The sequence below is a fragment of the Gekko japonicus genome, unplaced genomic scaffold, assembly GCF_001447785.1.
Source record: "Gekko japonicus isolate JY-2015 unplaced genomic scaffold, Gekko_japonicus_V1.1 scaffold463, whole genome shotgun sequence".
NCBI classification, from domain to species: domain Eukaryota; kingdom Metazoa; phylum Chordata; class Lepidosauria; order Squamata; family Gekkonidae; genus Gekko; species Gekko japonicus.
The window spans coordinates 165,243-177,941 of record NW_015160224.1 but is presented as its reverse complement, the minus strand read 5'-3'; the positions used below and the strand labels follow the sequence as shown (position 1 = coordinate 177,941).

Genomic DNA, 12,699 nt, shown 5'->3' with positions numbered 1-12,699 from the left:
CCTGCCGTTTGTAGCTCCCCATATGTTATGAGCTCCACTCATAATTAGGAGTCAAAGTGAACATTTCTCCCCTCCCCCAGCCTCCACCTAGCCAGAGTCTCTCTATTGCAAAGGGGGGGGGGAAGGGAGGGAAAGGGAAAATACAGACAATCTCTTCTGTGAAAATACAGACGATTACTGTGTAAAAAAAAATCCAAAAAACCCCCAACAGCAACCCCAGAAAAGCCCTGGGTCACTCAGAAACCAGGGGAAATGTTTCCGCTCGCTGGGCTCCGTCCCATCCCATCCCGCTCCGATCAGATTAACTTTCCCCCTCCCTCCAATCTCTTCCTTCCGAGACGGCCACTGTGAAAAAAACAAAACAAAACAAAAAAACAAACCCCAAAACTAACTCCAGAAACCCTCCCTCGTTTTTGGGACGAGAAAACCAGTCCGGGAGATAGAAAGAAAGAGACCCGTCATCTTCTCCTGCTCCAGTCAGCCACACAGGGAATGTTATGCCTACTCAGGTCGCCATGGCAGTGAAGTCATGACGTAGAGGTCAGGCCTTCTCTTCAGAGGGTGGTGCCCAGGCCCGCCAATCCTTCTCCCCCCAACCCCCCCGCACCGACAGCGAGGCCCACATGGCTCCCAGCCGCCTGGCCCGCCAGTCCTTCTTCTCCACCTTCCTCGCCCTGGCGGTGAGCCGCACAGGCCCACCAAGCCTCCCCCCCCCAACAGCCAGAGCGTTCTCTGCGCATGCGCAGGGAATGCTCTTTTACTTTTGGGGGGATTTAAGTATTCCCTGTATATTTTTTTCAACTTTTTAGATTTCTCTGCACACCTGGAGACTGCTCCAAGTGTGCAGGAAAGCCTCCCTGCCCCCCAAGTGCCCCCGATGTGCAGATTTAGATATCCGCATGGAGGGGGCGCCTTGGCTATTAGATATATAGATATGGAGCAGAGGTCCATCAGTGGCTATTCGCCACAAGGTATAGATAGGAACTCTTGGTCTGGGGCCAGTCATGCTTGGGGGGGGGGACAACAACAGTGCCCTGTCTAGCGCCCTGGCCCCACTGGTGGACCTCCTGATGGCACCTGGTATCTTTGGCCACTGTGTGACACGGCGTGTTGGACTGGAGGGGCCACTGGCCTGATCCAGCATTGGCTTCTCTCTTCTCTTCTTCATCCGTGCCTGCCCTGACCTAGCCCAGGCGGGCTGGCTCTCGTGAGACCTTGGAAGGTAAGCAGGGCCAGCCGTGGCAGTCCTTGGTCATGTGAGGCCACCCAGGAAGTTCAGGGTTTCTACACAGAGGCAGGCGATGGCAAGCCACCTCTCCGCGTCTCTTGCCCCGAAAAACCTATGGGGTGGCCCTACGTCAGCTGAGACTTGGCGCCGCTTTGCACCCGCACATTCCGTGTGTCAGTCACGTTTCTTGGACTGGCTCCTGCTCTGTGTTCCTCCCCCTAAGAGTGGTTCCGAGCCCTGATGCGCTCAAGCCATATATAAAATATATACACAATTAAACAAAAACACATAATAGGTGGGGAAAGCAGGGCGCGAGCATTTTCGTTAATGAATCGATTCCATGTAAACATCAAGGATCTAGTCCTCATTTCATCCCTGTGAGTCCTTGACTCTAGGCCAGTCTGTCTTTTTCTCTTGGAAGACTCTCCTCAAATCCTTTGTCGTTCAGCTCACCAAAAAGGGAAAAGGTAATAGAACAGGTTCAGTACAAAGTGAACTCTCTGATCTCCCTGACAAAGCTTTCATGGTGAAACATGCAGGGGCTTCGTAGAACAGTGAAGGTGCCCCCCCTAGCCTCTTTTTCCCTGTTTTTGGTTTGCTGGCACATTAAGAACCGCACAGTGGCCAGCCAGTTCCTCTGGAGGGCCAGCAACAGGGCAGAGAGACCGAGGCCTTCCCCTGCTGTTGCCTCTGGGCTCTGGGATTCAGAGGATTAGAGGATTGGTGTCTCCGAATGTGGAGGTTGCCTGGGGTAGCCCTATTTTTCTCTCTCCTTTGGTAGTACAGCTTACGGGGAGGGGGGAAGGTTCTCTTTGGCTTACTCCCCTCCAGGATCACTTTCACAACCGGAAACGATTCCCAGAGCCTCGTATTGCTGGTGTGGGAGCCCTGCTTGTTATCTGGGGGGGGGCAGTGAGGAGGGCCACCGCACGGGGGGGCTGACCACAGAGGTGTGTCCTCCAGCGTCCCGCCTCCCCCCCTCGGCCCACAAGGCCTGTCGCTATAGATGTCGTGTTCTTTCCTGTCTTGAGCAGCCCAGATGGCAGTTACACAGAGGAGCCGAGCCAGGAGAGTGAGATGAAGGCCCCGCCCACGGACTTCGACGACGAGTTCGATGACGAAGAGCCGCTGCCCACCATTGGGACGTGCAAAGCTCTGTACACCTTTGAAGGTAACCCACGTTTCGACTTTGTGAAAAGCTAGTTTAGAGGGCTGAGGCAGGAAATGGCTTGTGGAAATCTCAACCAGCATGGTTTAGCGCTTAGAGTGTTGGACTGGGGTTTGGGAGACCCGGGTTCGAATCCCCAGTCTGGCATGGAAGCTTGCTGGGTGACCTTGGGCCAGTCACACTCTCTCAGCCTAACCTAGAAGAAGAAGAGAAAAGATTGGATTTATACCTCAGCCTTCACTACCCGGAGGAGTCTCAGAGTGGCTCACAAACTCCTTTCCCGGACCAGGCCATAAGAGAAGCCAGTGTTGGATCAGGCCAAAGGGCCATCCAGTCCAACACTCTGTCACACAGTGGCCAAAAATACCAGGTGCCATCAGGAGGTCCAGCAGTGGGGCCAGGACACTGGAAGCTCTCCCATGGTTGCCCCCCACCACCCCAAGCACCAAGAACACAGAGCATCACCTGCCCCAGCCTGAGAGTTCCTATCTCTACCTTGTGGCTAATAGCCCCTGATGGACCTCTGCTCCATATGTTTATCCAGTTCCCTCTGGAAACCGTCCATGCTTGTAGCCACCACCACCTCCTGTGGCAGTGAAAGCTGGTGACTTTGGGGGCCCATTTGAGTGATGTGGGGCAACGATGGCTTTCTCATTGTCTCGCCATGAGCAGTTGCCTGGATGTCTTAGCCAGAGAACTGGCCCAGCCCTTGGCTCACACAGAGGAAGAACAAGGCCCACAACCCCACGCGGGCTAAGTGTACCCCTGCAAAAATGCCCCTGCGTCCTCTCTCACGCACGCGGGGCAGATTTCTCAGCAAGCACGCCCCTGACGCCAACGTGGAAAGCTGGTGGCCCATTCTCTCTTCTGTCTCCCAGGCCAGAACGAGGGAACGATCTCCGTCACCGAAGGAGAAATGCTATTCGTAATAGAGGAGGACAAAGGCGACGGCTGGACGCGGATCCGGCGGAACGAGGACGAGGAAGGCTACGTCCCCACCTCCTATGTAGAAGTCTTTTTGGAGAAGAATGCCAAAGGTGCTATGACTTACATTTAACACCCCCACTCCCAACACACACCCTTTCCCTGGTGCTTCCTTGCCTCCGCAGGGAGGTGCTCCGGAGACTTTTCTCTGCCTTGCGGATGACGCCATTTGGGAAGGACTTTGCCAAGTCCCAGGAAGGGCGTTTCCTCCCATCCTTAATGCGGCAGTTTCCTGTTTCTTTTTAAGTGCCCGAAAAGCTTGGTCAGCTGGGGGCATCAAAGAGGTGACGGAGAATAGCAATGGGGGGGGGGGGGGGGAGAGAAAGAGAGACTCAGTCTGCTGTTTGTCTGTCTGCATCTTTGCATCACTTGAAACGCAGAACAGGAGGCGAGTTTTAATGAATATTTCCCCCCTTGTGCTTCCTGTAGGTAGGAAGGTGGGGTATTTCTTTCCCCACGGCATCATCTTAGCCACAGTCAGGGAGCAGACTTAGATCCTGCAGGGGTCGGGGAACTGTGAAACAATCAGGAGGCTTAGGTAAGCCTTGGCTTTCTGGTTCTGGGTCACACAGCCTTCGCAGTGCAGTATTTGGTTTCCAGGTCGGAATTCAGCACCCTCAGAATCTCAATTTTCATTTTTTCCCCAAGCACAAGTCTCCAGCCCTTATAGATGCCCTTTGAAAACAAGAAGGGGGAATTTCAGAAGCTGGGTGCAGAGGCGAGACAGAGGGGTGCAGCTCAGACTGACCCTTCTTGTGTGGCCAGCAGCATCTGTGAGGGCAGGTACTTGCCTAACTCACGCAGAGCACGGCCACGTGCCGCCTCTGTCCCGTCTTCTGAAAAACACCATCTTGGGACATCTGCGCAACCATCTGGGGCCAACTCTTTCCTTTGGAAGGACTGCTCATCTTGCCACGCACAGCGCCAGAACTCTTACAAAGCTCCTTTTGCCAGTGACTTCTGGTTTGCAAAGTTTCCTCAAGGAAGTGTTCGAAGCGTGTTGTGGCCGCCTCGAGCTGTTCGTCCTGACAGTGTTGGGATTTTGATGGACCTTTCGTTTTTCTCCATGTTGGAGAAGCCGTCATGTGGGGACTTTCTGGTGTTCCCAAGGGAAGTCTGAGACCCATCGGTGGCTCCTCAGTGAGGCAGCCGTGGAGGGTGGGTGGGTAAGCTGCTCTGGAAGGTGCTGGGGCCCCCAGGGCGCTGGTCTTCCCTTGCCGTCCACAGAGGGCAATCGGGGGTGCTCTAGGTGAGCTTCTCAGTTGGGGCGGGGCAACAGTGAGGCACTAGCAGCCGGGGTCTTTGTGGGCCTGGGAACTCGTCTTGGGGAGGATCCTTTGCAGTGCAGAGATGTGCCCATGGCAGGTGTTCAGGGGTCCCTCCACAGACAAGTCAATGTGGGAAAGTGTCCTAGATGGCAGTAGAGCTGGACTGAATATTCGGAAGATGCTTTTGGTTCAAGGAGGGGGGGCTTTTTGGAGAGGAGGAGGAGGAGGGTATAATGTCTCCCGAGCTTTCTCCAGACTCCTGCCGCTTTCACGTTTTTTTCACCAGGTGACGTCACCTTGTTGGGAATTCCCCTGCCTGTCCCGCTGTCTGTGGGCATAACTAAACAATATGCCTGATGCATGGGTGTGCAACTGGACTCATGTTTAGATGTACAACCCGGGGGGGGGTGTTTCACCTTAAAAAGCACTCATTTATGCTGTACTGCGAGGGGAGAGAAAGAATTTCTCGTTTCCCTCCCGGTTCACTTTCACCAGTGGAAAGGGAAGATGGACTTTTTGCCCTGTTTCTCCGGCTCCATGTGCCCGAGGGAGGGAGGGAACCTGGAAACTCCTCCCCCTTCACAGTGCCAAGTGAATGAACGCTTTTTAAAGTGACGTCCCCTGACGTACTTCTGACTGCGTGTCCAATCCTGCACCCGAGACGTTGAGGAATTTCAGACAGACAATATAATCCGGAAGAGGAACGGTTCCCAAACAGTTTCTGGTCTGTCATTTCAGACAGAACCGTTTTAGAACCGGTTCCCTACCAGAATATATTTGTAATTTCACACACAAACGCTTCTGTCCCGTTTAGGAAACAGGGCTGAAGCGTTTTACCTGTCAACCGCTTCCAAGTAGTCTTCAGTTTCCTCTCCCAGTTCCGATGCTCTTTTCCCCGCTGTTTTTCACCCGTGTGGGTAATCTCCGGTTTTTTTTTTTTTTAACGTTTGCTTTACAGCGCTATAGCGCTATAACAGTATAATGCTATAACACATTATATCAACCCCATTGAAATGCCTGGAGTGTTGTGTTATAGCGCTATAGTGCTCTAAAGTGAACGTTAAAAAAAAAAAGCCGGAGATCCCCCACGCGGGCGGGGGGAAACCGGTGCAGTCTGAAATGGCAAACTGCTTCACATCCAGCTCTTTACTGGAAGGGGAAAGCCATGTGTGAAATGGCAGCCCTATTTACTCCACGACAAATCAAAAACGGCTTCAAAACGGGTTAAAAAGAGTAATGTGGAATTCCTCGTTTGGCTCTGCCTCTGTGGCACTCCCCCTCCCTGGCCGGCACTTGCGTAGGGCGGCAATTCTCCCCGGGGAAGAGGTGGGCGAGCTCTGTTCTCCACTGCAGTCGCCCATTCCCCCGAAACCTGGTCTTTGGATCCAAGCTCAAGCCCTGCCTGACCCACGGAGAGCACTTTTCTTTTCCCCTCCCCTTTTCCTCCTGTAGCTAGTAATGCACAGTGCTGGTGCTAATCTTACCAAAGTTAATTTCGTTGGAAGAAAATTAGGCTCTCTCCCTTTTGGTTAAACACAGGGCAGCCTCTGCCCGATGAGCACAGAGAAAAGGCAGATTTGCAAAGTTTGACAGTGTCATTCAGCTTAGAGGCCTGCAGCCAAAGGCATTTCAACACCGAGCCAGGGGTCCTGGAGCCCCCTCCCGTCCTGCCCGCCTTCCAGCTCCTCATCTCCGGATTTCCCTTCTCTTTGGTGGCTGCTTTGTCTCTTCCTCCCCCTGGCCCTCTCCTTCTCCCCCCACCCCCCCACGTCCCTCTCCCAGGCCCTTGCTGTGTCTTCCTCTCCTGGCCCAGAGCTTTCTGCCTGCCCGGCCCGGCCCTGCCGTTGGATCAGAGCAAGCCAGCCGATGGCAGCCGGAGGACCTTCTGTCTCTCCATCCTTGCCTGATGTCAGAACAGCTCGGGGACTGACCCTTAGAAGCATCCTCGTCTTCCCCACAAAACCCCTCCCCCTCTGAGAAGACAGCTGTGTGTCGCTTTGAAGCTCCATGCAGGTTGCATAAATTCAGTCCCTCTTCATGCAAAATTTTATGTGTGTGTGTGTGTGTCTGCGTGCGTACACACACGTGCACAGACGTATACGTTTTTTGGAACCAAGCCCAGCTTACTTTCTGTGATCTTAGCAACTGCAAGGCAGAAAATACAAAGATCATTTCGCATCTCTCTGGCAATGTTCCCTTTGTTTGTTTTCCCTCCCCGGGCGGAGGCAGGCCGTCCCGGAGGACGTAGGCACCCCCAGTTCTCCTCATCTGCCTCTGCTGATCCTTTTCTTTTTTTTGGCTCCACAGCCTACTTTTTCTAGGGAAGACCTATGACTGGAGGTGACATAGTCTGCTTTTCACACATGTTGGACAACGCACGTTCAGTTTGGTGTAGTGGTTAAGTGCGCGGACTGGGAGAACTGGGTTTGATTCCCTACTCCTCCACTTGCACCTGCTGGTGTGACCTTGGGTCAGTCACAAGTTCTGATAAGAGCTGTTCTTGAAAAAGAGCAGTTTCTGTCAAGAGCTCTCTCAGCCCCACCTACCTCATTGGGTGTCTGTTGTGGGGAGGGGAAGGGAAAAGAGTTTGTAAGCCGCTCTGAGACTCCCTTGGGTAGTCAAGGGCAGGGTATAAATCCAGTCTCTACACCAGTTTGGTGCAGTGGCTAAGTGAGTGGACTCTAATCTGGGAGAACCAGGTTTGATTCCCCACTCCTCCACTTGCACCTGCTGGATGACCTTGGGCAAGCCATAGTTCTGATAAGAGCTGACCTTGAAAAAGAGCCATTTCTGTCAAGAGCTCTCTCCGCCCCACCCACCTCACATGGTGTCTGTTGTGGGGAGGGAAAGGGAAAGGAGTTTGTAAGCCGCTCTGAGACACCTTTGGGTAGTGAAGGGCGGGGTATAAATCCAATCTCTTCTTCTTCTCAACAGTAGTTTGGGGCTGGAGTTTCTTGTTTCACACAAGAAAATCCAGCTGCCAACAGTTGCTAAAGTGCCTTGAAAGTCCATTGTCCAACATGTGTGACGCGGCCTTTAGCTGCCGCTCACATGATCTTTTCCCCCTTTCATCCTAGTGGTTTGTTCAGAGGCTGGGGAAGAGAAGGGGAGGGATGGGGAGTTAATGGTTCCTCCCACCCACCCATCTCCCCTTTCAGGGAGCCTCTTGACGTTTCGAGTTGTGGCTCCTCCCCGCCTTGTTAATGGGTTGGATCCTGGAAATTCACTCAGCTAGCGGATGTACTTGAGCAAGAGTGCATCCTGTACTGGGGTTAGACTCCTTCTGCCAGAAGAAAGAACCTCTGCCAGTAGAACGGGTCAGGATTTCCGTAGGGAGGATCTCAGCTTCAGGCGCAACCGGGCTCCACTTGTGCCAGCAAGCAGGCAGCGAGCGTCCACTGGAATCTCCTAGCCTGGTCAGAATCAGAAAGGAGCCCCCCGTGGACTGTGCGTCCCCGTCCCCCCACTCCCTTGGCACCATGCAGCAGGACGGCCTGTGCAGTACAGTCCCCAGCACGCCATCAGCACGTGGCTTAGGGAAGCTCATGCTATTGAGCCAAGCTGCATCAGTCACGGGTCCTTGTTCAGACCAATTGGGTCCCGACCCCCCAACCGTGGCTCTCTGAGATCATCTCGTTGAGGAAGGTGTGGGTAAGCTGAGAACCCAGAACCTGCCTCTCAGGCTTTGGGGCTTCAGCTCGGGAGGGAAGACTGTCCTGTGGCCATTTTGCTTGCAAGGGTCAAAAACCCCCCCCCGGCAGTCAAAGCCAACAAAAAGGTGCTAGTCCACATTTTTAACAGCCCACACGTGTCTGTGGCCTAAAGTGGGGGGGGAGCAACTTTCCCTCAAACTTCCCTGCCTGTGACTGACCTGCCAAGCCCAACGAGGCCCCTCCGCTTAGAGCCCCTTGCTTGGGATGCTGAGACTGAATGCCTGACAGATTTAGATCTATGTTCAAAACCCCTCCCTCCTTTGGAAGACCTTTCCCCCCTCCTCTTCCCCAAAATACCATCTTTGGCGTTCTCCTAGTAGAAGAAAACGTGTGGTCTGTGCAGAACTATGTAGAGCGGGCCCGTAGCTACATTGGGGCATTTCGGGGCCTGGCCCCCCAACTTCCGTCCAGCACCCAGGCCCCTGGCTCTTTGAGCCGCCCGGAGGACTCCCGACTCTCTGGGCCGCCTGGAGGACTCTCCACCACCACCCCTTCCCCAAGCGCGACTTGCCTCCCCACTTAGGCAGGCAGAGTGTGGATGCTGCAAAAGTGAGTTTTAAAATTTTTTATTTTGTTTTTTATTTTGTGACACCAGTGCTCCTGACTTATCTCAAGGCCCCCCTGAATTACAAAACCCTGGCTACGGGACTTTAGAGCAGCCTTAGGAGGCCAAGTCAGGCTCCCCAACCCCACGTTTGCCTTGGAATACTCAGTGTGTGGGGGTGGGTGGGAGGGAGGGATTCATAGGGAGACAATCACTGGACTGGAGGGAGATGCTTAACCCTTCCCCACCCCACACTCTACCCCCATGGCTGGTTCCCCTTGAGCTGCACTCAGAGACAGGAAATAGGAATGTGGGGCGGGGGTGAGAGGGCACCTTTCGTCCCACTTGGCAATTCTCCCCTATAAGTGATACCCTCCCCCATTCACCTTGCGAGACAGAGAGGGATTTTGGAACGGGCGTTTGCAAAGATGGCCCATGTTTCTTCTCCTCAAAGCTGTGGCGCTTGAAGACTAATGATGGAGATGTGGTTCCTGCAGGCACCCCTGCTGCTCCCTCCCTCCTCAGAATGTAAATTAAACCCCTCTCCCCCCCACCCCCATGATTTTGGCTTGCAGGCCAAGTGAGTCTTTCTCCGGATCAGAAACCTCACCGATGCACTTTTCAGTCAAGGATCAACAATGTGATCATTTTAACATTTGCCAAACTTCTTTCCTTTTTTTTTTAAAAAAAGGTATTGTTTATAATCTCTTGATGGCAATTATTTAAAAGGAAAAAAAAATCTCCGTTAAATAGGTTATCCGTAGTTTTCTTTCTGGAAAGGAAAATTATTTGTACATAATTTAACTTAAAACTTAAAAGATGGATTTTCAATTGTTTCCCTTGTTTTGAATGGGAGGGGCTTTTTGATATCATTATTGTATTGATCTGTTTTTGTCTTTTCTTGCTAACTGAATCTTTTGTTTTGTTTAACCTACCAAGTCGTGCACAAGCTCTGGTTTTGTCATTTAAATTCTTTTATGTTTTTTCCCTATGCATTTCTCACTTTCCTGCTTCAGAATCGACTTTATAGGAAATTCTGCATTCATTGCTGGAGGTTTGTCAAAAGCTAGAACCATTTTGAGTTCCGTAAAAAAAAAAAAAAGAGTTCTGTTGTATTTCTCCTCTTAGCTGTACTGCTGTTTCCCTGCCCATAATAAAAAACCCAAAAGTTTTATTTTCTCAAGCTTGTGGGGTTTTCTTTAAGTACCCGGCCACAAAAGCAGTTGATTTATCCTCCCATAGTTGCTGAATCCTGTGACTGCATGACCACTGGAGAGCCACAGCGACTTCTCAAGGGCTTCTGTAGAAAGGTAGTTGGGTGGTGGTTCAGCTGCAGAATCACTTGCGGTACAGAAGAGGCGGAGGAAAACGAGGGGTGCGTGAGTCTTGGCTGCCCGTGGCTATCACCAGAGGGGATTATTGACTCTGGTAATTCTCCAGTTTTATTTGGAGTATCTCACTGCTCCCCTGTCTTGGGCTCACAGGAATAGTTACCGTCCCGAGGGGGGAGGGGCAGGAAGAAAGATCAGTGCAGGCCTAAGCATTAATGTTGCTCTAGAAATGTTACTGACCTGGACAGCCCAGGCAAGCCCAATCTCGTCAGCTCTCGGAAGCTAAGCAGGGCCGACCCTGGCAAGTATATTTGGATGGGAGGCTTCCAAGGAATACCAGGGCGGGGACGCAGAGGCAGGCCATCAAGCCACTTTTCTGAACGTCCTCCGTGCCCCAGTAGGAGTCGCCAGAGGTCACCATGACTTCCAGGCCACGGGCACACACACACGCAACAATGCAAAAATACCAAAGAAAGAAAGAAAAAATATGGCAAAGGAAAGGGGGGGGGAGTCTAACATCATAGAGGTTCAGGCTTCAGAGTCTGGGAGCAGAAATGGGGGAGGCATTGTCTGCTGCCGATAGATACGTGCACCCCCCCGCCCGCCCCCATTCTGCTGTGGTCACCCGTCTACCAGACAAAGAGAAGTCAGTGGCCATCATACTGCAAGCCATTCCTGACACTTTGTCAGGCTCCTTAGCAGGATCACACCACACACAAAGGCTTCTTGAGGAGATATGTGTTTTATTGGTAGTCCGGAACTAAAGAATGAGTGTACATCTTGTGTCAGGAATGGCCTGCAGTAGGATGGCCACTGACTTCTAGTATAATCAAACTCCCCCCCCCCTCAATAAGCCAAAACCAATGAATATATTTCACACACGCGGGGGCTGAAGCTAGCTAGCAAGCAAGCGGCCGAGCACATAAGCCGGTAACTTTCCCAGGCCAGTTATTTTGCAGCTGGAAAATATAACAAGGTCAGGCCAGAGATAGCAGCCAGAAGCGAAACAGGGATGAGCTGGGAAGGAGGAGGAGGTGCACCCCTCCACATTCCAACTCTATGACAGGGCCACCTGACAATCTGTCAATTCCCAAATGCATTTCAAGCTTCCTGTGCTTGTGCTCATGCTGTGCCGCGGGCACTGTCCTCTCCCCTTCGGGTCTCTCAAGAGCAACTTGGAGCTTTGGTTAAGCCTTGGGCCCATCACAAACTCTCAGCCTGGCCTACCTCACAGGGTTGTTGTGAGGAAATGGTGGGAATGAACACTCCAGACTCCTCATTTTCTCACACTGGTGCCTTAATGAGAAGCTTCCCTTAGAAAACCTGCTGTGCCCCCGCCCCTCCCCCTTTATCCCATTTCTGCCTTAAGGCTCCCCCCTCCCCCTACACCCCCATGGTAGCCTTGTTCCTCCAGAAACCCTCCCTTCCTCTAACCGCTCCGACTGGTGGGTGCCTAACGAAGCCTCTTCTCTCTCTCTCTCTTTCTCTCTCTCTCTTTATGTTTTTAGATTCCTAAAAGTGCTGGTTGCTGGCGCAAGACTCTCGGGGCGAGCTTGTCACAGGAGGAGAAACAAATGGTCTGGTTTTTTAAAAAACAACAACACCCAGTTCACATCCAGATTTTAAAAAAATAATACCCCTACCTACATTTCGTAGACTCCCCTGCTGGGAAGAGAGTCCGTGGAGAGGGGAGAGAAGAAAACTCCCCAGGATGAAAGCGTAGGGTCCATCCCCGATCCCTCGATGCCATCCATCCGTTGCTTGCGAAAGTCTCTGGCATGCTACCCGCTGCATTCACTAACACCCCCCCCTTCCCCGCCCCACCCTCTCCTTCCCTTTGTGTTCAGAGTTCCAGGGGGGGGTCTCCTGTAGAACACAAAAGAGAGACGCCCCGAAATCCCAGCTCTTGTTCCTCAGGGCATCTGCCTAGCCAAGCATATTCTTAAAGGGAGTCGAGTCGGGTGATGGTCATTCCTGTTTTACAGATGGGGAGCTGAGGCCAAGAACTGGCGTTTTGCCACCTAGTGCCTTTAAGGCCGCAGTGAGATTCGAACCCAGCTACGTCTCCTTGCTGGCCCCGCTCTCTCCTCCAGCCCTCCCCAGAGCTGAACTTAGGGAGCAGCTTCCGCTGGAGTCAGACCCTTGGCCTGCCGAGCTCAGAACGGCCCACCTCAACTAGCAGTGGCTCTCCGAGGCAGAGGCTGCAGGAGTTCCTTGGCCTAGATATTGCAGAGGCCGGACTTGCAACCCACCTGCTGCGGCGCGCATGCGCTTTCCAATTCTGGAGCATCTGTTCTGCATGGCTGGGTAGACCGGAGGTGGGGCTGCAGCCCTTAAAAATGGAGGCAAGGAACCACAGTTATGTCCCGAGTCACTTTTAGAATGTGCAGGAGAAAGAACTGATTGCCCTTAGAACAGCCCCTCCCCAGGTTTCTGCATGAATCACTGCCATGAGTGCGTTTC

At 52.7% G+C, this 12,699-nt stretch overlaps 1 protein-coding gene across 13 annotated transcripts in view; it reads left to right on the top strand.

The window, feature by feature from the left end:
* The window catches only part of FNBP1 (formin binding protein 1), a 173,824-nt gene extending 161,342 nt beyond the window's left edge, over window positions 1-12,482 (top strand). For 7 of the 13 annotated variants that reach the window (XM_015411671.1, XM_015411662.1, XM_015411608.1 and 4 more), the window contains 2 exons: window positions 2,260-2,399; window positions 3,275-3,470. In XM_015411671.1, coding sequence (XP_015267157.1) covers window positions 2,260-2,399; window positions 3,275-3,453 — 319 coding nt within the window. In that variant the 3' untranslated portion in view covers window positions 3,454-3,470. Of the gene's footprint in view, window positions 1-2,259; window positions 2,400-3,274; window positions 3,471-11,744 lie in introns of those variants that run through there. The other 6 variants (XM_015411679.1, XM_015411657.1, XM_015411649.1 and 3 more) reach the window with 2 other exon arrangements.
* The last annotated feature ends 217 nt before the right edge of the window (window positions 12,483-12,699 follow it).